The sequence below is a fragment of the Entelurus aequoreus genome, linkage group LG17 (genome assembly GCF_033978785.1).
Source record: "Entelurus aequoreus isolate RoL-2023_Sb linkage group LG17, RoL_Eaeq_v1.1, whole genome shotgun sequence".
Lineage (NCBI taxonomy): Eukaryota > Metazoa > Chordata > Actinopteri > Syngnathiformes > Syngnathidae > Entelurus > Entelurus aequoreus.
The window spans coordinates 28957453-28979333 of record NC_084747.1 but is presented as its reverse complement, the minus strand read 5'-3'; the positions used below and the strand labels follow the sequence as shown (position 1 = coordinate 28979333).

At 37.5% G+C, this 21881-nt stretch overlaps 1 protein-coding gene across 3 annotated transcripts in view; it reads left to right on the top strand.

The window, feature by feature from the left end:
- Nucleotides 1-21881, top strand: part of rtkna (rhotekin a) — a 214762-nt gene that overhangs the window by 83165 nt on the left and 109716 nt on the right. Inside the window, exon 1 of one of the 3 annotated variants that reach the window (XM_062025443.1) lies at nucleotides 344-623. The exons of the other annotated variants lie outside the window; for them this stretch is intronic. Coding sequence (XP_061881427.1) covers nucleotides 528-623 — 96 coding nt within the window. The 5' untranslated portion in view covers nucleotides 344-527. Of the gene's footprint in view, nucleotides 1-343; nucleotides 624-21881 lie in introns of those variants that run through there. 3 annotated transcript variants of the gene reach the window in all.

Here is a 21881-nt window from a genome sequence, read left to right as displayed (position 1 = left end):
CGCGGGCCAGAGTTTGACACCCATGCTTTGGAGCATTCACACAATAACAACAATCACCACACCCTCTGCTGTTCACTGTATTTATGTGTTTAAAAGGGTGTGTTTTCAGCATCCCATGACCATTTCGAGGGGTGCGCGGCAGGGGTTAATGTAGCGAGCCGGGGAGGGAGAGAGGGAGGGAGGGAGGGAAGGAGTGCGCACAGTGGGCCAGTTGTGCGGGTCAGTCTCGCGGAGGCGATGGCCTTCTTGTTGTCGTCAAGAGCTCTCTTGTCTCGCCCAGGACACTCTCTCTCTCCCCCGCCTTCTCAGTCGGCGCAGCGGCGCACAAAAGACAGCGGTGCCTTTTTTTTTATGTAAAAAAAAAAAAAGAAAAAAAAAAGACGCCTTTCTTCCCCTGGCTGGGTGCGGAGGAGCATTGTTGAGAAGACCCAAACTTTTTACGCTGCGCTTTTACGCACCGACCTGGTCTTGTTGATGAAGCTCAGCGCGAAGGTGCGTCCAAGCTTCTCCCCGCTCGGAGCTCAAGGATGCCGCGTGGTGACCTGACGAACATGGAGGGCAAACTGTGGATACTGCAGGACCTCAATATGATGTACATCCGTCAGATCGCTCTCAGTCTGCAGGTAAAACATGTTCAAAATAAACTGAAAACTGACCATACAGGGATAAGAATCGTAAACCGTTTTTTGTACAGAGTGTATCAATTCTTTGGAATCGCATGCCAATTTTTTAAACAATTCCCTTAACAGCAACCAGGTAGAGTGGCAATGCCAGCAACTTCAGGGTTCCATGTTCGATCCCCGCTTCTGCGATCCTAGTCACTGCCGTTGTGTCCTTGGGCAAGACACTTTACCCACCTGCTCCCAGTGGCACCCACACTGGTTTAAAAAAATGTAACTTAGATATTGGGTGTCACAATGTATTCTGCACTCCCTTTTCTTCCCATGTGCACCTCAGTGATATCATCTTCTACCTATTCTGTTAACTGTATCGTAGCACTGGATAGTGAATGAAATGAATGTCAGCAATTTCACAGCTATTTCAATTCCAGAAACACACCCAAAGGGTCCGTTATTGTCCACAAGTTGCAGACATGTTCTCTCTTCGCCCATCTTAAACATGTGAACTGTCAATGGCCATCAATAGCGGTTATTTTTGTCCGTAAGTGGTAGACGTCAACATCTCTAGCATGTACAGTCGTGGTCAAAAGTTTACATACATTTGTAAAGAACATAATGTCATGGCTGTCTTGAGTTTCCAGTCATTTCTACAACTCTTATTTTTTTGTGATGAAGTGATTGGAGCACATACTTGTTGGTCACAAAAAAAACATTCATGAAGTTTGGTTCTTTTATGAATTTATTAAGGGTCTACTGAGAATGTGACCAAATCTGTTGGGTCAAAAGTATACATACAGCAATGTTAATATTTGGTTACATGTCCCTTGGCAAGTTTCACTGCAATAAGGCGATTTGGTAGCCATCCACAAGCTTCTGGCAAGCTTCTGCTTGAATTTTTGACCACTCCTCTTGACAAAATTGGTGCAGTTCAGCTAAATGACATGGACTTGTTTCTTCAGCATTGTCCACACGTTTAAGTCAGGACTTTGGGAAGGCCATTCTAAAACCTTCATTCTAGCCTGATTTAGTCATTCCTTTACCACTTTTGACGTGTGTTTGGGGTCATTGTCCTGTTGGAACACTCAACTGCGCCCAAGACCCAACCTCCGGGCTGATGATTTTAGGTTGTCCTGAAGAATTTGGAGGTAATCCTCCTTTTTCATTGTCCTATTTACTCTCTGTAAAACTCCAGTTCCAATGGTAGCAAAACAGGCCCAGAGCATAATTCTACCACCACCATGCTTGACGGGAGGAATTGTGTTCCTGGGATTAAAGGCCTTGCCTTTTCTCCTCCAAACATATTGCTGGGTATTGTGGCCAAACAGGTACATTTTTGTTTCATCTGACCACAGAACTTTCCTCCAGAATGTCTTATCTTTGTCCATTTGATATATAACTGCATTCAAGCTGGGAAGTGAGGACGGCGATGTATTGCTCATGGTTTATGCACTACATTACGCAGAAGGCTGTAGATGGTAACAGGAAGTAGGTAAACGATTGTGCCGTTGGAGTAATAAAGTGTTGATTTAACTTAACTTAACATAACTTAAAGTGTTGAATTGATTGGTGGAAATGTGTGCTAGCGTTTGGTAACAACTGTCCTTTATTGTGTGCCCGGACTACAAGAAATCTATTTTCAGAGTTGTGTACAGTGCGTCCCCCTTGGTGGCAGAGGGGAGCCTGCAGCTGTGCCTCGGTGTTTGTCGAGTCCACACGGGGTCGTGTCGTCACGCTGACACTGGTGTGGCGCTTGTTGTGAGAGCAACATTGTGCACGCCATCCGTCCTCTCGGGGTTCACGTGTTAGTGCACAGCTGCACATTTTGGGCCTGTGTGTGTGTGTGTGTGTGTGTGTGTGTGTGTGTGTGTGTGTGTGTGTGTGTGTTGTGCATTGTGATCGCACAGAGGAAGGAGTCATGCCATGCTGCCAGCGACATGACAAACAAACAATCTTCGTCTCTGCTCTTAAAGGGAAACTGCACTTTTTTGGGGGAATGTTGCCTACCATTCACAATCCTTTATGTAACACAAGAACACATGTTTTTATTTTTTTATGCATTCTAATCTGTAATTTACAGCAGGGGTCCCCAACCACCGGGCCGCAGCCCGGTACCGGTCCGTGGATCGATTGGTACCGGGCCGCACAAGAAATAATAAAAAAAATTAAAAAATAAATAAATTTTAAAAAAAAAAATTATATATATATATATATATATATATATATATATATATATATATATATATATATATATATATATATATATATATATATATATATATATATAATTTTTATTTTTAATTTTTAAATTAAATCAACATAAAAAACACAAGATACACTTACAATTAGTGCACCAACCCAAAAAACCTCCCTCCCCCATTTACACTCATTCATACTCATTCGCACAAAAGGGTTGTCTCTTTCTGTTATTAATATTTCTGGTTCCTACATTATATATCAATATAGATCAATACAGTCTGCAGGGTTACAATCCGTAAGCACACATGATTGCATTTCTATATGACATAAAAAAAATAACACCCCCCCCCCCCCCCCCCCCCCAAAAAAAAAACCCCACCCACCACCGGTCCGTGGGACAAATTTTCAAGCAGCTACAAAAAGGTTGGGGACCACTGATTTACAGCAAGTATGTACACTATTACGCCCATAAAGCACTCTTAAAAAAAAAACATTGAAGAACCGCCAACAATTCTCCATTTAGTCAAAGTGTTAGCGTTATTGTTTTTATAAGCGCTAACGCAGAGGAACTACTTTTAACCGTGCTTTGATCACAGAGGGCTAACTAGCTTATATTGACATATTGAGCTGCTGCATCGCCTCCGAGTTGATGAAAGTTCATTCTGGACTATAAATCATGCCTCTCACATGGATAGTAGAAGGTTGTGGACATAAACCGAGAACTTGGTCAGCTTTGACATCCATTAGACCCAGGGATGGAGAGAAAGACACAAAAAAGGCTCGTTTGCGACACTTTTTTTCTAACACTTTTGTGATGATTTGGATTATTTATTCATCTAAAACCATCAGACGGCATGCTAGTGAAAGCAGAAGTTGTACAGTAAGTGATTGTTTTGTTATGTTCATAGTTTGTATTTCTTGTTTAGCACTTAGCAATGCTGCTACATGATGCTAAGTCTCTCATGATGTCTCCCATGATTGGTAGTTCATTTTGTTGTTTAAGGAAATAACGAACGTTGTGCGCCTGTGAAATTAATACGCAGCCGTATGCTAAAAATTTGCGATAAAGCGATTATCGGCCGGGTTGATAATCGGCGTCAATATTTGGCCTTTTGATGTGTATTGGTATCGGCCTCTTTTTTATCGGTATGGGTCTGTTTTTGTTGTTGTTGTTAAGTTTTTACAACTACAACAGAACTACATCAGCAGATACTATATATACACATATGATCCCAGTATTTAATGTTTAAAAAATAAATAATTAGTGAAAAAGATTGTAATAAATAAACAAAACCGAACTAGCCGGGAAAGAAGGACAAAAACTAGATTCCCTGGCAAAAAACGTAAGTTCTTAAAAGCTTGTTTTATTTTAATAGTAAATACTGGTATTTTATGTGTATATAGTGTATCTGCTGAAGTAGTTATGTTGTAGTTGTAAAAAAAACAAAAAAACAGACCAATACCTATAAAAAGAGGCCGATACTGATATTCGTCAAGATGCCAAATATCAGTGCCGATAATCAGCACTGATATTTGGCTGCTCCGACGTTACTTCACAGCTAATGTTATAAAAAAACAACTTAAAGCCTCGTCCAGCTGTTTTACTGACTTATATTATTCAGGCTTGACTTTTACTGCAAATGAATATCGGCTCCAAATATCGGTTATCGGCCTCTTTGACCACTAATAATCAGTATCGGCCCTGAAAAAAATGGGTCAGTCAATCTCTACTTAAAATGAGCAAAATACAGTGCATCCGGAAAATATTCACAGCGCTTCACTTTTTCCAAAATGGACATAATACCCCATAATCAATCAATCAATCATCAATCAATCAATGTTTATTCATATAGCCCTTAATCACAAGTGTCTCAAGGGGCTAAATGACATTTAATTTTTTGCAAATGTATTAAAAAAAGAAGAAGAAAGAAATCACATGTACAAATGTATTCACAGTGCTCACATTTTGTTATGTTACAGCCTTAATAAATGATAAATGGGTTATACTTGTATAGTGCTTTTCTACCTTCAAGGTACTCAAAGCGCTTTGACACTATTTCCACATTCACCCATTCACACACACATTCACACACTGATGGCGGGAGCTGCCATGCAAGGCACTAACCAGCACCCGTCAGGAGCAAGGGTGAAGTGTCTTGCCCAAGGACACAACGGACGTGACTAGGATGGTAGAAGGTGGGGATTGAACCCCAGTAACCAGCAACCCTCCGATTGCTGGCCTTGTTACAAAATGGAATACATTCATTTTTGTCCTTAACATTGTACACATAATACCCCACAATGACAATGTGAAAAAGTTGTTTTTGTAGAAATGTTTGCAAATCTATTAAAAAGAATAAACTAGGAAATCACATGTACAAAAGTATTCACAATGTTTCACTTATTTGGACATTTTGTTATGTTACAGTCTTATTCCAAAAAGGAATACATTCATTTTTGTCCTCAAAATTATACATGTAATACCCCATAATGACAATGTGAAAACACTTCTTTTTTTTTTTTTTATACATTTTTGCAAATTTATTAAAAATAAAAAACTAAGAAATCACATGCACATAAGTGTTCACAGCGCTTCACTTCTTTCAAAAAAAATTGTTACAGCCTTATTTCAAAATGAAATAAATTAATTTGTGTCCTCAAAATTCTATACATAATACCCTATAATGACAATGTGAAAACGTTTTTTTTTTATTTATTTTTGCAAATTTATTAAAAAGAAAAAAATAGGAAATCACATGTACAAAAGTATTCACACTACTTCACTTTTTTGGACATTTTGTTACATTACAGCCTTATTCCAAAATAGAATACATTCATTTTTGTCCTCAAAATTCTACACAAAATATCCCATAATGACAATGTGAAAAAGTTTATCATACATTTTTGAAAATTCATAGAAAAAAAAAAAATCAAAAAAAAATCACATGTACATAAGTGTTCACATTTTTGAAAATGTATAAAAAACTAAGAAATCACATTTAGTGACTGCGCTTCACTTTTTTCAAAAAAAATGTTTATGTTACAGCCTTATCCCAAAATGGAATAGTTCATTTTTGTCCTCAAAGTTCTACACATAACACCCCATAATGACAATGTGAAACATTTTTTTTAGAACTTTTGCAAATTTATTAAAAAGCAGAAACTAGGAAAGCGCTTCACTTTTTTGGACATTTTGTTTTGTTACAGCCTTATTCCAAAATGCAATAAATTCATTTTTTGTTCTCAAAATTCTACACATAGACAATGACAATGTGAAAAAGGTATTTTTTTAGATAAGTTTGCAAATGTATTAAACACAAAAAAGTAGGAAATCACATGTACAAAAGTATTCAGTGCTTCACTTTTTTCAACATTTTGTTACGTTACAGCCTTATTCCAAAATAGAATACATTTATTTTTGTCCTCAACATTCTACACAAAATATCCCATAATGACAATGTGAAAAAGTTTATTATACATTTTTGAAAATGTATTTTTTTTAAAATTAAAAGCTATGAAATCAGTGTTCCCAGCGCTTCACTTTTTTTAAATGTTTTTTTATGTTACCGCCTTATTTCAAAATGGAATAAATTAATTTTTGTCCTCAAAATTCTACACATAATACCCCATAATGACAATGTGAAAACGTTTTTTTTTTTGTAGAATTTTTGGCAAATTTATTAAAAAGAAAAAAATAGGAAATCACATGTACATAAGTATTCACAATATTTCACTTTTTTGGACATTTTGTTATGTTACAGCCTTATTCCAAAATGCAATAAATTCATTTTTGTTCTCAAAATTCCACACAAAACCCCCACAATGACAATGTGATTTATTTTAATTTTTTATTTTTTTTAAACATTTGCTAATTTATTAAAAACAAAACACTAGGGAATCACATGTACAAAATTATTCAGTGCTTCACTTTTTTGGACATTTTGTTATGTTACAGCCATATTCCAAAATAGAATAAATTATTTTTTCCCCTCAAAATTCTACACAAAATATCCCATAATAACAATGTGAAAAAGTTTATCATACATTTTGAAAATTTCTAAAAAAAGATACAGAAATAACTCACATGTACATCGGTGTTCAGAGCGCTTCACTTCTTTCAACATTATTTTTTATGTTACAGCCTTATTCCAAAATGTAATAAGTTAATTTTTGTCCTCAAAATTCTACACATAATACCCCATAATGACAATGTGAAAACGTTTTTTTTTTTAGAATTTTTTGCAAATTTATTAAAAAAGAAAAAAATAGGAAATCACATGTAAAAAAGTATTCACAATGTTTCACTTTTTGTGACATTTTGTTATTTTACAACCTTATTCCAAAATGGAATATATTACTTCTTTGTTCTCAAAATTTTACACAAAACACCCCATAATGACAATGTGAACAAGTTTTTTTTGTTGTTTTTTTTTAGAAATGTTTGCAAATGTATTAAAAATAAAAAACTAGGAAATCACAAGTACAAAAGTATTCACAGCGCTTCACTTTTTTGGAAATTTTGTTTTGTTATAGCCTTTTTCCAAATTAGAATACATTAATTTTTTGTTCTCAAAATTCTACACAAAACACCCCACTTTGACAATGTGAATACTTTTTTTTTAAATTTTTTTAACAAATCTTTGCAAATGTGCATAAGTGTTCACAGTGCTTCATTCTATTGGACATTTTGTCATGTTACTTGACTCCGGGGTAAACGGTTGCAAAATTAGCAAAACAAAGTTAGCATGCTGTTCCCACAGCTTAATTGGAGTCCACGTTTGTTATGCCCAACCATGGAAGTGGTACTTGGTCTCACTTCATGAAACCCTGCCAATGATGTGGAAAAACCCTGCCAGACTTTGCAAATGTGAGCGTTTAGTCCTCTTTATTGTTGCCTTTGCAAAGAGAGCAATGCGTGGTAATGGGATGGTTGAGGCCTCTTCATCTTTGCAAACACACAGAGACGTGATTACCAGACAGGAATACGTCTTCCTCCCTCCTTCTGTGCCCCGACCCCGGGTGGCTTTATGAGAGGGAGTCTTTGTACCAGATCTGTCATTTCTGGAGGTTTATTTGCTCCCATAAACCTGCTGCTGGATCATCACAAGTTGCCGTTATTACAGAGGAAAGCCGCCGGGGCTTCTCCCTGTGGAGGCCACGCCCCCCCCCCCTCCATACACGCCACATAAGCAATGTTCATGACTCACAAAGGACTTTTTAGTTTCTTCTCGTCACACAACAATAACATTTGGATGTCTACTTCATCATCATTATTATCAAGGTATTGTTGATTGTGCTCAAAAAGTACCTATACACACACTGAATCTTTTTAAAGGCCTACTGAAATGCGATTTTCTTATTTAAACGGGGATAGCAGATCCATTCTATGTGTCATACTTGATCATTTCGTGATATTGCCATATTTTTGCTGAAAGGATTTAGTAGAGAACATCGACGATAAAGTTCGCAACTTTTGGTCGCTGATAAAAAAGCCTTGCCTGTACCGGAAGTAGCAGATGATATGCGCGTGACGTCACAGGTTGTGGAGCTCCTCACATCCGCACATTGTTTACAATCATGGCCACCAGCAGCGAGAGCGATTCGGACCGAGAAAGCGACGATTTCCCCATTAATTTGAGCGAGGATGAAAGATTTGTGGATGAGGAAAGTGAGAGTGAAGGACTAGAGGGCAGTGGAAGGGATTCAGATAGGGAAGATGCTGTGAGAGGCGGGTGGGACCTGACATTCAGCTGGGAATGACTAAAACAGTAAATAAACACAAGACATAAATATACTCTATTAGCCACAACACAACCAGGCTTATATTTAATATGCCACAAATGAATCCCGCATAACAAACACCTCCCCCCTCCCGTCCATATAACCCGCCAATACAACTCAAACACCCGCACAACACACTCAATCCCACAGCCCAAAGTACCGTTCACCTTCCCAAAGTTCATACAGCACATATATTTCCCCAAAGTCCCCAAAGTTACGTACATGACATGCACATAGCGGCACGCACGTACGGACAAGCGATCAAATGTTTGGAAGCCGCAACTGCGTACTCACGGTACCGCGTCTGCGTATCCAACTCAAAGTCCTCCTGGTAAGAGTCTCTGTTGTCCCAGTTCTCCGCAGGCCAATGGTAAAGCTTGACTGTCATCTTTCGGGAATGTAAACAATGAAACACCGGCTGTGTTATCCGGCACAACAGTCAGGGGGTGCATTCTACGGCGGGGGTGCGTTATCCGGCACAACACCTGCCGCAATACGCTGCTTCCCACCTACAGCTTTCTTCTTTGCTGTCTCCATTGTTCATTGAACAAATTGCAAAAGATTCACCAACACAGATGTCCAGAATACTGTGGAATTTTGCGATGAAAACAGACGACTTAATAGCTGGCCACCATGCTGTCCCAAAATGTCCTCTACAATCCGTGACGTCACACGCAGGCGTCATCATACCGAGACGTTTTCAGCAGGATATTTCGTGCGAAATTTAAAATCGCACTTTAGTAAGCTAACCCGGCCGTATTGGCATGTGTTGCAATGTTAAGATTTCATCATTGATATATAAACTATCAGACTGCGTGGTCGGTAGTAGTGGGTTTCAGTAGGCCTTTAACCAAGTTTTATTTTTAAAACGCGTCTTGTATTCATGTTAGTATCTACGCTAACTAGCTGCTTCTCTGAAAAACTCATGGTTATATTTATTTTTTTCCAAAGTGTGGTAATATAGCTCATGTCATGGTTATCGTAACCATGACATGATATGCAGTAACATATTGTGTCATTTATCATTCTATTATTTGGTCAAAATTATTAAGGACAAACGGAAGAAAATGAATTATTAATCTACTTGTTCATTTACTGTTAATATCTGCTTACTTTCTCTTTTAACATGTTCTATCTACACTTCTGTTGAAATGTAATAATCACTTATTCTTCTGTTGTTTGAATGCTTTACATTAGTTTTGGATGATACCACAAATTTAGGTATCAATCCGATACCAAGTAGTTACAGGATCATACATTGGTCATATTCAAAATCCTCATGTGTCCAGGTACATATTTCCTGAGTTTATAAACATAATATGAATTTTTAAAAAATGAAAAAAGATGTGATGCTAAAAAATATTGTTGTAATCATATTAGTATCGACGAGATACGCCCCTGTACTTGGTATCATTACAGTGGATGTCAGGTGTAGATCCACCCATGGCGTTTGTTTACATTGTGACGTCTGTGAGCTACGGTGTGTAGTGAAGCATGTTTAGCTATTCCTCGTCCTGCAGGGATGATACTTGTAAGAAACTTACTTTATTTGTCGCCATGGAGGCGAGGATTAGTGATTTAGAAGTAGCTAAAACACTGAACTTTAGCCGTTAGCTAGCTGGCCATGTCTTAAAGCACCTCTTCCTGAGGGCATTTCAGTGTTATAACTTCACCTTTATCTTTAGTTTTCAAGCCAAAATGCGTCCATTCTCCCTTTTCTGTCTACACACTGTGTCTGCTTGTGCGTACTCAGTGATTGTGCGCTGCCGAACATACTCCTCTGCACGTAAAACCAGCAATGACACGACGTGACGACGACGGGGGTGGTGGACCGGTACTTTTCAGAGGCGGTATAGTACCGAACATGATTCATTAGTATTGCGGTACTATACTAATACCGGTATACCGTACAACCCTAGTACATTGTTATGTAAAATATGTCCTGTTTTTAGTGCTTGTTATAATATTCAACAAAATGATTCTTAAGACGTATCATTTCTTTCAGGTTTGTGAGCGAGCAGGCCCGGTTATTTGTCTTCCCCTGTTCCTCGTCTTCAGGTTTTAACAGATCCGTCGTAGGACCGACTGCATTCTTGGCCTCTGCGCTCGTTCCTTTCCTCTCTGACCACACACCTCTCACTCCATTGCTTCTTCCGCAGTCGCAAGTGTGTGCGGCGGGACCACAGCACGCAGGGTCCCCCCTCCCAAGAGAGGATGCTCGATGGGAATCAGGAAGTGGTCCTGTATGATGACTGTTTCCCACCGGGGAGTGACCTCATGATACCATTGAACTCTTTGCCTTGAATAGACTGAAACGCTGCATTTCCTGTTACCTCACAGTGGATGCTTTTCTTTCTTGTTATCCGACTTCCCCCGGCCATTCTCACCTTGACTAATTCTGCTCCCCCGCAGTAAATGTCAGATGGACAGCGGTCTAATTATAGCCCCTCAGCTGACCTGGGGTCTGCTCGTGTTAAATTAGGACATTTCTGTAATAAAAGCAGGATTTGTACTCTGCAAGTCATCTATTGTTTGAGAAAATACAATCCTGTCTCTGTGTGTGTCGGAGTCATCCCACACAGCTGCAGCTTGGAGCCAGCATGGACGAGGACATAAAAAGTTAACCAAAACATTCTTCAGTCATCCTCTAAGGCGGGCTCGTGACCTTTTTGACCTCGGGGCCCAATTTTTCCACTTGCTATTAATTCTAATCGTAATTATATCTGACCTACTTACACTGTGCAACCATGTCAAATGATATAAAAACATCTGTTAGTCACAACGATTATTATTTATTTAACACTTAACCTTAGGCTTAGGTCAGGCTGAGTAGAAAAATAAATACAGTACTTTCCGGACTATAGAGCAAACCAGTATAGAAGCCGCACCCACTACATTTTAGAATTTTATTTTTTTTCTCCCATATATTAGTCGCACTGGACTATTAGCCACAGATATATATGTTGTGAAATAAGTTATTTACACAGAAATATTTTGTAAGTGTTTGTTTACATACCGTATTTCCTTGAATAGCCGCCGGGGCGCCAATTAATTTAAAACCTCTTCTCACTCCTGCGCTTACCAAAAGCATGCGGGATGGGCAAGCATGCGCTAATTATTTTAAAACCTCTTCTCACTCGGGCGCTTACCTTATCATGAAAAGCACATTTAATGAAAAAAAATCGTTATTATGGTCTTACCTTTACTTATAAATGATGTCCATGTGCAGCTGCTTCTGATCAAAGGCAGTCTTCCTTATCCTTCTTCAGTTTTAAAAGTCTCTGGAGATATTCCTTTAATTATTACCTCCTGCATCGATTGAAAGTCCAGTTTAGAAAACAGTTTTATTTTAGATATGTAATCCTCCATGGTAAAAGTGCAAGCAAACAATTGCTACTCACGCTTGCTGCTTGTTGTCTTCTTCTGCAGTACTGGTAGTCGCAAGAAGGATCACTAGCGCCCTCTACCACCAGGAGGCGGGAGTCATTTAATGACTCATATTTGACCCAGCGGAAGTGCCAAGCATGCGCTAATTATTTTGGGAAACGAGTTTGACCCGGCTGTAATTCTAGGCAGGCGAATACTATATTCCCGGCGGCAATTCAAGGAAATACGGTACCTTTAATTGTTTCCAAACGGTGTCTGTAACATGGCAGTAAAACGGATGATCAAACAAAACAGAAGTCATCGTCATGGACCCACTAGCTGTGGAAGCTAGCTCTCCAATCAGCTAAACAGACTCAATAACTCCATGGTGATGTGTTGGTGAATTTAATGAGGAATATGCCATACCTTACTATACCAACTTTATTTCTAAAGCCCTTTAAAAACAACCACAGTTGAAGAACAAAGGGCTGTACACCACAAAGAAATACAGGCAAAGGACAGACTAAAAAAATACATTTAAAACAGAGGTAAAGTATATATACATACATACACACATACATACATACTTACATATATACAGTGTAAAAAAAAAAGTTGAGAAAACGCAAATTTTCAAGGCAACATGATGCAACAAGATTTTTGCGTTTTCTCAACTTTTGACTACTGCTGGCCAGACACTGTTTTGGTAGTTACACATAGTGAAACCTTATTTCTGAGTCTGACTAACTTGAAAACTATAATTAGTCCAACAATTGCAAATCGTATTTCACTATTTAGCAGTAATCAAAAGTTGAGAAAAAAAAAAATATATATATATATATATATATATATATATATATATATATATACCATATTTTCCGCACTATAAGGCGCACCTAAAAACCTCCAATTTCCTCAAAAGCTGACAGTGCGCCTTATAATCCGGTGCGCCTTATATATGGACCAATATTGAGCCACAACAGGTCTCGCAATTACGGTAACTACGCCGACTTCATTTTCCCCCTTCTACGGCTGCTTACCGTAGAAGAAGAAAAAGCACTTCTTCTTCTACGGGGGGAAATGAAGTCGGCGGCTGCTTACCGCAGTTGCGAGACCTAAACTTTATGTAAAGACCCGAAAATGGCTCCTATTAACAGACACGCTTACGAAGCAGAGTTTAAACTCAAGGTGATCAGTCACGCAGTAGAACACGGGAATAGATCAGCAGCGAGAGAATTTAACGTTAACGAATCAATGGTGCGATCCGAGGCATTAAATTGTGCAAATGGTAATAAGTGTTCAACTATTTTAAGTCAACACATTGCACGACTGCCTGCAGGGTCAAGTTGGGCCACGGTTAGACTTAGACTTAGACAAACTGTATTGATCCACAAGGGAAATTGTTCCACACAGTAGCTCAGTTACAAAGGATGGAAATGATGAGGATGGAAAGGATAATGCACACAAGGGCACAAAAAAAGGGCAAAAACAAAAGGTATAAAGTAGACTAAAAATGTACCATAGTAGCAATATAAAATATAACGTATATGTAATATTTACATATTATATATATACAGTATATATACTGATATATTTTAATATTATATTATATTTTAATATAATGCATTATATAACACATCCCAGTTACTATGTATAATATTACAGTATATGTAACAGCTGCAGCAAAAAAAGGGCAGCATAAACTAGAGAGTAGATCCAGCAGAAAATAAATGATAAATAAATGGGTTATACTTGTATAGCGCTTTTCTACCTTCAAGGTACTCAAAGCGCTTTGACAGTATTTCCACATTCACCCATTCACACACCCATTCACACACACATTCACACACTGATGGCGGGAGCGGCCATGCAAGGCGCTAACCAGCAGCCATCAGGAGCAAGGGTGAAGTGTCTTGCCCAAGGACACAACGGACGTGACTAGGATGGTAGAAGGTGGGGATTGAACCCCAGTAACCAGCAACCCTCCGATTGCTGGCACGGCCACTCTACCAACTTCGCCACGCCGCCCCCTTGAATATAAATAGACATTATAAACAAAGAGAGGTAGCTAACATAGAAGCGGTCAGGTAATAGCTCGGGGTGTCAAAGTCATTTTAGATCAGGGGCCGCATGGAGGAAAATATATTCCCAAGTGGGCCGGAATGGTAAAGTCATGGCATGATAACTTAAAAATAAAGACAACTCCAGGTTGTTTTCTTTCTTTTGCTTTGGCCAAAAATAGAACAAGCACATTCTGAAAACGTACAAATCACAAATGATCCTCTGGACAAAACCCTTCAAGTTTGTTGAAAAATTCTGAGGAAATTGGTGCAGCTTCAAAAACCCAATGAGCTCAGACTTGGTCTCAGTGTATCTACAAAGCCAGGGTTAAACTTTAAGCCACAGTCTTTCTGGTATTGAACAAAAAACACAACATGTAAACTCTTCTCGGTATGAAATACCTCCTTTGTCATGTCCACGTATCAATCCAGTGCTTACTCAACAAACCGTAAGAAACGGAGGTAAAAACTATTCAAAAGAGTTACGTTTTCTTGTGTTTCACAGAGACATTATGAGGGTGCCAAATAACGATGTGTTCAAAACAGAAGACATAAAACGGCAGGTTTTAAGTTTCATGTGGGTCGAGGAGGCGGAGCCACAGTCACCTTTTACTGTGTACCACTTGCCTGGCCCCGGTATAAACCGTTTGCTTGCCTAACAGAATTTGCTATTGTGACATCCAGTGGACACATTTAGAACAGCAGTTTCTTTCGTAAATTAAAAAAAAGCAGCTAATTTTATTACTTGGCAAACTCATTACGCGGGCCGGACAAAATCTGTTTGCGGGCCGTATGTTTGACACAACTATAATAGACAAATATCATCTATTGCTGTATGGCGAGTGATTATACAGCTGGATGGAGTTGCTCTTCTAAAGGGAAACTGTTGTGTAGAGATTATGTTTGATAAGAAATTATCAAGTTTGAGCCTATTATCGAATCCTCTTATCGAACCGATTCCTTATCGATTCTCTTATCGAGTCCAGATAGGTTGTTGTATATGGAAAAAAAACCCCACAATAATTGGTTTAACAAAAGCTCACTTTTATTATATAAGAAAAAAATAAAATCTAATAAATAAATAAATATTGACTGTTACCCTCCTAAAAAAATAAAATAAAAAAAATAAATATTGACTGTTGTTACCCAAAGTATATTAAGTGGGATTTTTCAGAAAAACAAATATGTACAGTAACACAGAAACAACCTGTCTTTGTGATCACTATTGGTGTATAAATAATAATATAGTGTTAAATAAAATCAGTCCCTTGGGCACAAAACTGAAAATAATACAGCTCTCCAAAAAGTGCAGTTCTGCTGCTATTTGACATAACTGTTTGTTATGATGCTTTGACATTTTTGCACTTTATTTCTTTATTGAAAGAAACTTCTATGAAGAGAAAAGTTGTTTGCAAATGTGGTTACAATGCTAAAAAATGAAAAGTTAAAGCTAAAAAAAGAAATACACTTCATTGAGTTAACATTATTTCTTTATAGGGGGAAAGATGTTATGAGCTAGGGAATATAACAACTACACTACCCAGCATGCAACGGGAGTGACGAGCATGCGCGGTAGCCCCGAAAAGTGTTGTTGCATGTCTTCATGTAAGAATGGGGTTATGAGCACGCTGTGAAAGTAAACGTCAAGAACTCCGCCAACACGCCTCGTCTGCATTATTTATAATTAGACAGACAACATATATACAGTGTGATTTTGTTTTGTTTACAAGGAAAGAAAAACAAAAGTTAAAAAAGGGAGATGTCATATATGTATGTGCTGCAGTTGCTTTAAGAACGTTGCGACAGCTGCCGTAAAGGAGGTGCGTTGCTAGCCTGGTTGCTATGTTTCCGGTTGGTCGTAAAAGTGTTCGTCATGTGTTTGTACCCTGCTCAAATCTCTCAGTAAAGTTATTCATTGGATTATACCTTTTGTTTTGAATTTTATTACACCTTGGAGCGCTTTTTCCCGTCCATTTTTTTCCTGCTTTCGCTATCTGCGCCTAATGACTGAGCTACGTGACGTCATTTCTTGTGATGTCACACGGAGCATTTCTGGTCGGGACGGGATTCGTTCCGAGGGATTCGAATAAAGAACCAACTCTTTTTCTTTACTATAGTGGTCTCGATAACGGGTACCGGTTCTCAAAAAGGGATTCGAGTCCGAGAACTCGGTTCTTTTCTTATCGAACAACCGGGAAAACCGGTTTCGAGTATCATCCCTACTGTTGTGCAAAAGCAACTTTTCTTGTTTGCGTGTATCTGGGATCTGCAGAAGTCCCGAAAGTGTGAAATCAAACCATGGAGGCATTGCGAAGATATTTACCAAACATTCTTGAGGATGTTGTTGCGGTTGTGATTAAAGGTTATACAAATACATTTTGATTAGTTGATGAACAAAACTCCAGAATTAAGCATCATACCCTGCAGTGTGAACATAGCCTCTTTGTTTATTCCTCACATAATTGCACTTGGTGGGAAGAAGCTAACCACCGGACTCCAATGTGTCACGGCAACATCTGACCTGCTCACATGGGGGTTAGGTGGGGGTTTCCTGCTGGTGTCTAGTCGGACCTCTCACACGCTCCCAGTGTACTTAACTTACTATAACCGTTCAGTTTCTCCACAGAAGCCTAAACATCTCTCCACTGTTCATCTCCGTTCAAACTGACTGTCTTTTCTCCTACAGTAAACACGGTACATTGATCTGACCTTACGCAGACCGAGCCTATTTCTCAAGAGCGTTCCCACACCTAGAGCTTTCTGAACGTGAGGCCACAAGGCCAGAGGTCCAGTTGGTAGCCATTTAATCGCTGTCTGCGGTGGGACGGTAAACCAGTTGGCTCCCGAGCCAGGTTGATGAATCTCTACCTTGTTGATGGATTCCCAGGGGCAGCGAAGGTTAATCCTATTTGTACTGAAACGGGAAAAACAAAGCACGTGGTTTTAGAGTTCACGCGGGGTTAGAGCGAAGGCACAGCTTTCCTGTCGGCCATATCTCAGAGTGTACCTCGGGAATTTCTTCAAAATTGACTACAAATTGAATTGTGGCTAAGGTTGTTATTCAGCGCCACTGTCCAAGAAAGTATCAGTAGATTCCTTGAAAGTCTGCATTGCATACAACTGTTCAGGAAACTCAAATTCCTGGAATTATAGGTTCCTGTGGACTTGTGCGGTTTTGTTTCCTTTAACGTTTAGATTTAGAGTGAACATTCAGATCTAAAGGGGACCTGTTATGCAAAACCAACTTTTCTTACTTATCGGTACCTGCTGTTGTGTATTTGGGATCTGCATTCGTCCTGAAAATGTGAAATCTAACCATGGAGGCATGGCGGGGATATTTATAAAACAATCTTGCCTTCCTTCATACTTTCTCAAAACGAGCTGTTTGCAATTTGCCCAATTTGTGACATTAGCAGATATCTCCAGATATGGTATAAATGTACCCAAAGTGCTTTGCGCGAGTCCGACTCTGTAGTCAATAAGCTCCTACTTTTTCTCTACCCTCTTGTTGCGGGACAGACTGGCTCGTACGTGCACATGCATCCTCCGCTGTTGCCACTTCTAATGCAGCGTGGCGTATAGTTCAAACATTTTATTTGATGGTCTGTAAAATACAAGCTAGGCAACATGTTGATCAAAGAACCACCAGTTCATGTTAGGTATGTAGACCACAAGAAAGTGTTTCAATGTAAAAAAACAAACATAATATGACCTCTACATCTAAATACCAACTCTAAATCTAAATGATATAGATTCAACATTTAGATTAAACATGTAGATTTAGGGTCTAGATTTAGAGTATAGATTTAGGTTTAATATTGAAATTTAGATTTGGCCTTAAGATTTAAACTCAACAATACGATTTAGAGTTAACTATTAGGTCTAGATTTCACATTTTAGATTTAACATTTAGATTAAACATTTAGATTTAGGTTCTACATTTAATGTATAGATTTAGGTTTAATATTGAAATTTAGATTTGGCCTTAAAATTTAAACTCAACAATACGATTTAGAGTTAACATTTAGGTCTAGATTTCACATTTTAGATTTAACATTTAGAGTAAACATTTACATTTAGGTTTAGACTTAGACTTAGACTTAGACAAACTTTAATGATCCACAAGGGAAATTGTTCAACACAGTAGCTCAGTTACAATGATGGAAAGTGTAAGGATGGAAAGGACAGGGCAGGTATAAATAGACTAAATATAGCGATATAAAATATAACATATATACGAATATATACATAATATGTGTACAGTATATTATATATACAGATATATTATATTATGTCTATATGTTTACAATTTAGGTTTATATTTGACATTTAGACTTAGTATTAAGATTTGAAATTAACATTTATTTTTAAATTTAACATTTAGATATCCATTTAGATTTAAATTCAATGATTAAATCTAACTCTAAAGGGGATCTGCAATGTTTTGGGAATGTTGCCTATCATTCACGATCCTTATGTAAGACAAGAACACATGTTATTATTTTCTTATACATTCTAAGTTGTAAAATACAGCAAGTGTGAGGTGGCTAACAATGCGGTAATCTATTGCGCCATTGAAGCCCTCTAAAAAAACATTCAAAAACAGCCAACAATACTCCACTTACATGTCGTGACCTGAATATTAACTAAGTGTTAGCGATATTGTTACTATAAGCGCTAACACCAAGGAACTACTTTTAGCCGTGCCGTGATCACAGAGAGCTAACTAGCTTATGCTGCTATATTGACTGATCTGGTGAGCTGCTGCATCGCCCCAGAGCTGGTGAAAGTTAATTCTGGATAGTAAATCCCACCTCTCACCTGGATAGTAGAAGGTTGTGGACATAAACCGAGAACTTGGTCAACTTTGGCCAACTTAGACCCGGAGAGGGCGAGAAAGACACCAATAAACGCTTTGCGGCACTTTTTTTTTTTTTTAAACTTCCGGATGGATTATGATTAATTCTTCATCTAAACGGGAAGATATAAACATCCCATCAGTCTTTATCCCAGTGAGAGCAGACTGTGTACAGTAAGTGATTGTTTTATTATGTTCAGTTTGTATTTCTTGTTGAGCACTTAGCTAGATCTTTTTATTCTAAAACGTGTGGATCATACTCTTCATAGTCTGGACTAAAATACAATTCTGCTTATGGGCGGCCATGTTTACAGCACTCCCATGCATCTGCAGTTATATCCTCATTCTTTTGGTTATCAAGGACGACTCTTGCAATGTCCGACAAAGCGGGGACTTGTCGTGGTGTTTGTACAGTACGTCAGTTTAGCTCAAGGCTGTTTAGCTCCCGTGGATGTTTTTGCTCACGCTAACAAGGTTCGCTGTGTGCTGATCTTTGGTCATGTCTGAGCCAATGCACATTCCTTCACAATGGAGCACTTCATTGGACGCCTCCCTGCACTAAACCTACGTGCGGGTGTGTAAATATTGGAGGAATAAATCAACACTGTGCACACTGAAGACGACCGCTTGGCTTTTCTACAGGACATTCGTTTTAAAACCTTGGATTTCACTGATTGCATACCAGCACATCTCCTTTCATTATGCGCTTAGTTAGCTCTTTAAGTACAGCATGTTTAACCCCGGCTGCCATTGCAGGATCATTAAACAACACATTTTTGAATGATTGACTTATTCTCCCATACATACTTTTTTAAAATATTGTCAATAAGGGTCATTCTTAAAATAAAACAAATTTCTATTTCATTAAATGAAATTGTATAATGAAGTCAACAGTGCAAAATACCTAACATTTTCAGGATCATTAAATGATAAATGTTTTGATCACAACTGTAATCAGACAATATAAATTCATATTTCAATTTTTTCCTTATTCCCTTTTACTACATAAACGTATGTCATTTTTTAAATTATTAAATACAACATTTGTAATTGAATTTTCTAAGATCTTTAAATGATTTAATTTTTTATCACAAAATATAAAAATAAATAACTTTAAAATGTTTACCTTATTCCCTTTAAATACATACAAAATGTGTAAACAACTCAATAGTGCAAAATACTAAGAACTTTCAGGATCATTAAATGATAAATGTTTTGATCACAACTGTAACCCAACAATATCAGTTAATGTTAATAATTTTCTTATTGCCTTTATTACATAAACAATTTGGGTAATGTCAACGTTCATTTTTAAAATATTTCCGTATTTGCTTTTGTTTAATGCAAAATGTATAATAAGGTCAGTAGTGCAAAATACCTAACATTTTCAGGATCATTAAATGAGAACTGTTTTGATCACAACTGTAATCCGACAGTATAAATTAATTTTTAAATTATTTCCTTATTCCTTTTATTACATACATTATAATAATGTCAATTAATGTTTTTTTTATATATTAAATACATTTATAATAAAAAACATTTTCTAAGATCGTTAAATGATTACATTTTTGATCACAAAATATAATAATTACTAACTTTTAAATTATCTCCTTATTGCCTTTAATTACATGCAAAATGTGTGAACAACTCCATCCATCCATCCATTTCCTACCGCTTGTCGCGGGGGGTGCTGGAGCCTATCTCAGCTGCATTCGGGCGGATACTATAATTGGTATCATTACTGTCGATAGTTGCATCGATCGGCCCACCCCTTTTTACATTGAATAGTTATAGCTTAGCGATTAGCTCCTCCTATGCTGTGTGTAGTGTAGCATGTTTAGGAATTCCTTGTCCTCCAGTGATAAGGTTACTTGTAAAGTCCGAATGTATTCCCTGGCATGGTGGCGAGGATTAGTGATTTTGAAGCTGCACTGTGGAGAGACATTTTGTCATAAGAGAATATATCACTGGTAGGATGCCGAACGGAATATTTGTAATTTCACTCAATTTTTACTTTATTGGTGGGAATTATTCTGAAATATTGTCTATATTATATATATCTATTTTATTTTTGTTTGGTTTTTACTGCGCTTTGACAGTGACATCACCTTAAACAACTTTGAAACCAAGAGAATTTTAACAATACAGGAAAATGATGAGTACAAATTAAAGGCATAAATGTATATAAAAAGTATAAATAGAACCGGAATAAAAATTACGCATCATAAAAATGTGAACATGAAATGGTGCAGTATAAGTACGCTTGAATTACTTTACATACACTATATTGCCAAAAATATTTGGCCACCTGCCTTGACTCACATATGAACTTGAAGTGCCATCCCATTCCTAACCCATAGGGTTCAATATTAAAAGAAAAAATGAAAAGCCTTATATAAGTGTTATAATGAATGCAACACATGATGTAAGTGTCTATGTTACCTATATTAGCCTAACATCAAAATGACTTTAAAAGTCTTATATAAGTGTTATAATGAAGGCAACACATGATGTTAAGTGTCTATTAGCTACATTAGCCTACTATCAAAATGACTTTAAAAGTCTTATGTAAGTGTTATAATGAAGGCAACACATGATGTAAGTGTCTATTTTACCTATATTAGCCTACTATCAAAATTACTTTAAAAGTCTTATGTAAGTGTTATAATGAAGGCAACACATGATGTAAGTGTCTATGTTACCTATATTAGCCTAACATCAAAATGACTTTTAAAGTCTCATGTAAGTGTTATAGTGAAGGCAACACATGATGTAAGTGTACATATTAGCTATATTAGCCTACTATCAAAATGACTTTTAAAGTCTCATGTAAGTGTTATAGTGAAGGCAACACATGATGTAAGTGTACATATTAGCTATATTAGCCTACTATCAAAATGACTTATAAAGTCTTATGTAAGTGTTATAGTGAAGGCAACACATGATGTAAGTGTCTATATTAACTATATTAGCCTACTATCAAAATGACTTTAAAAT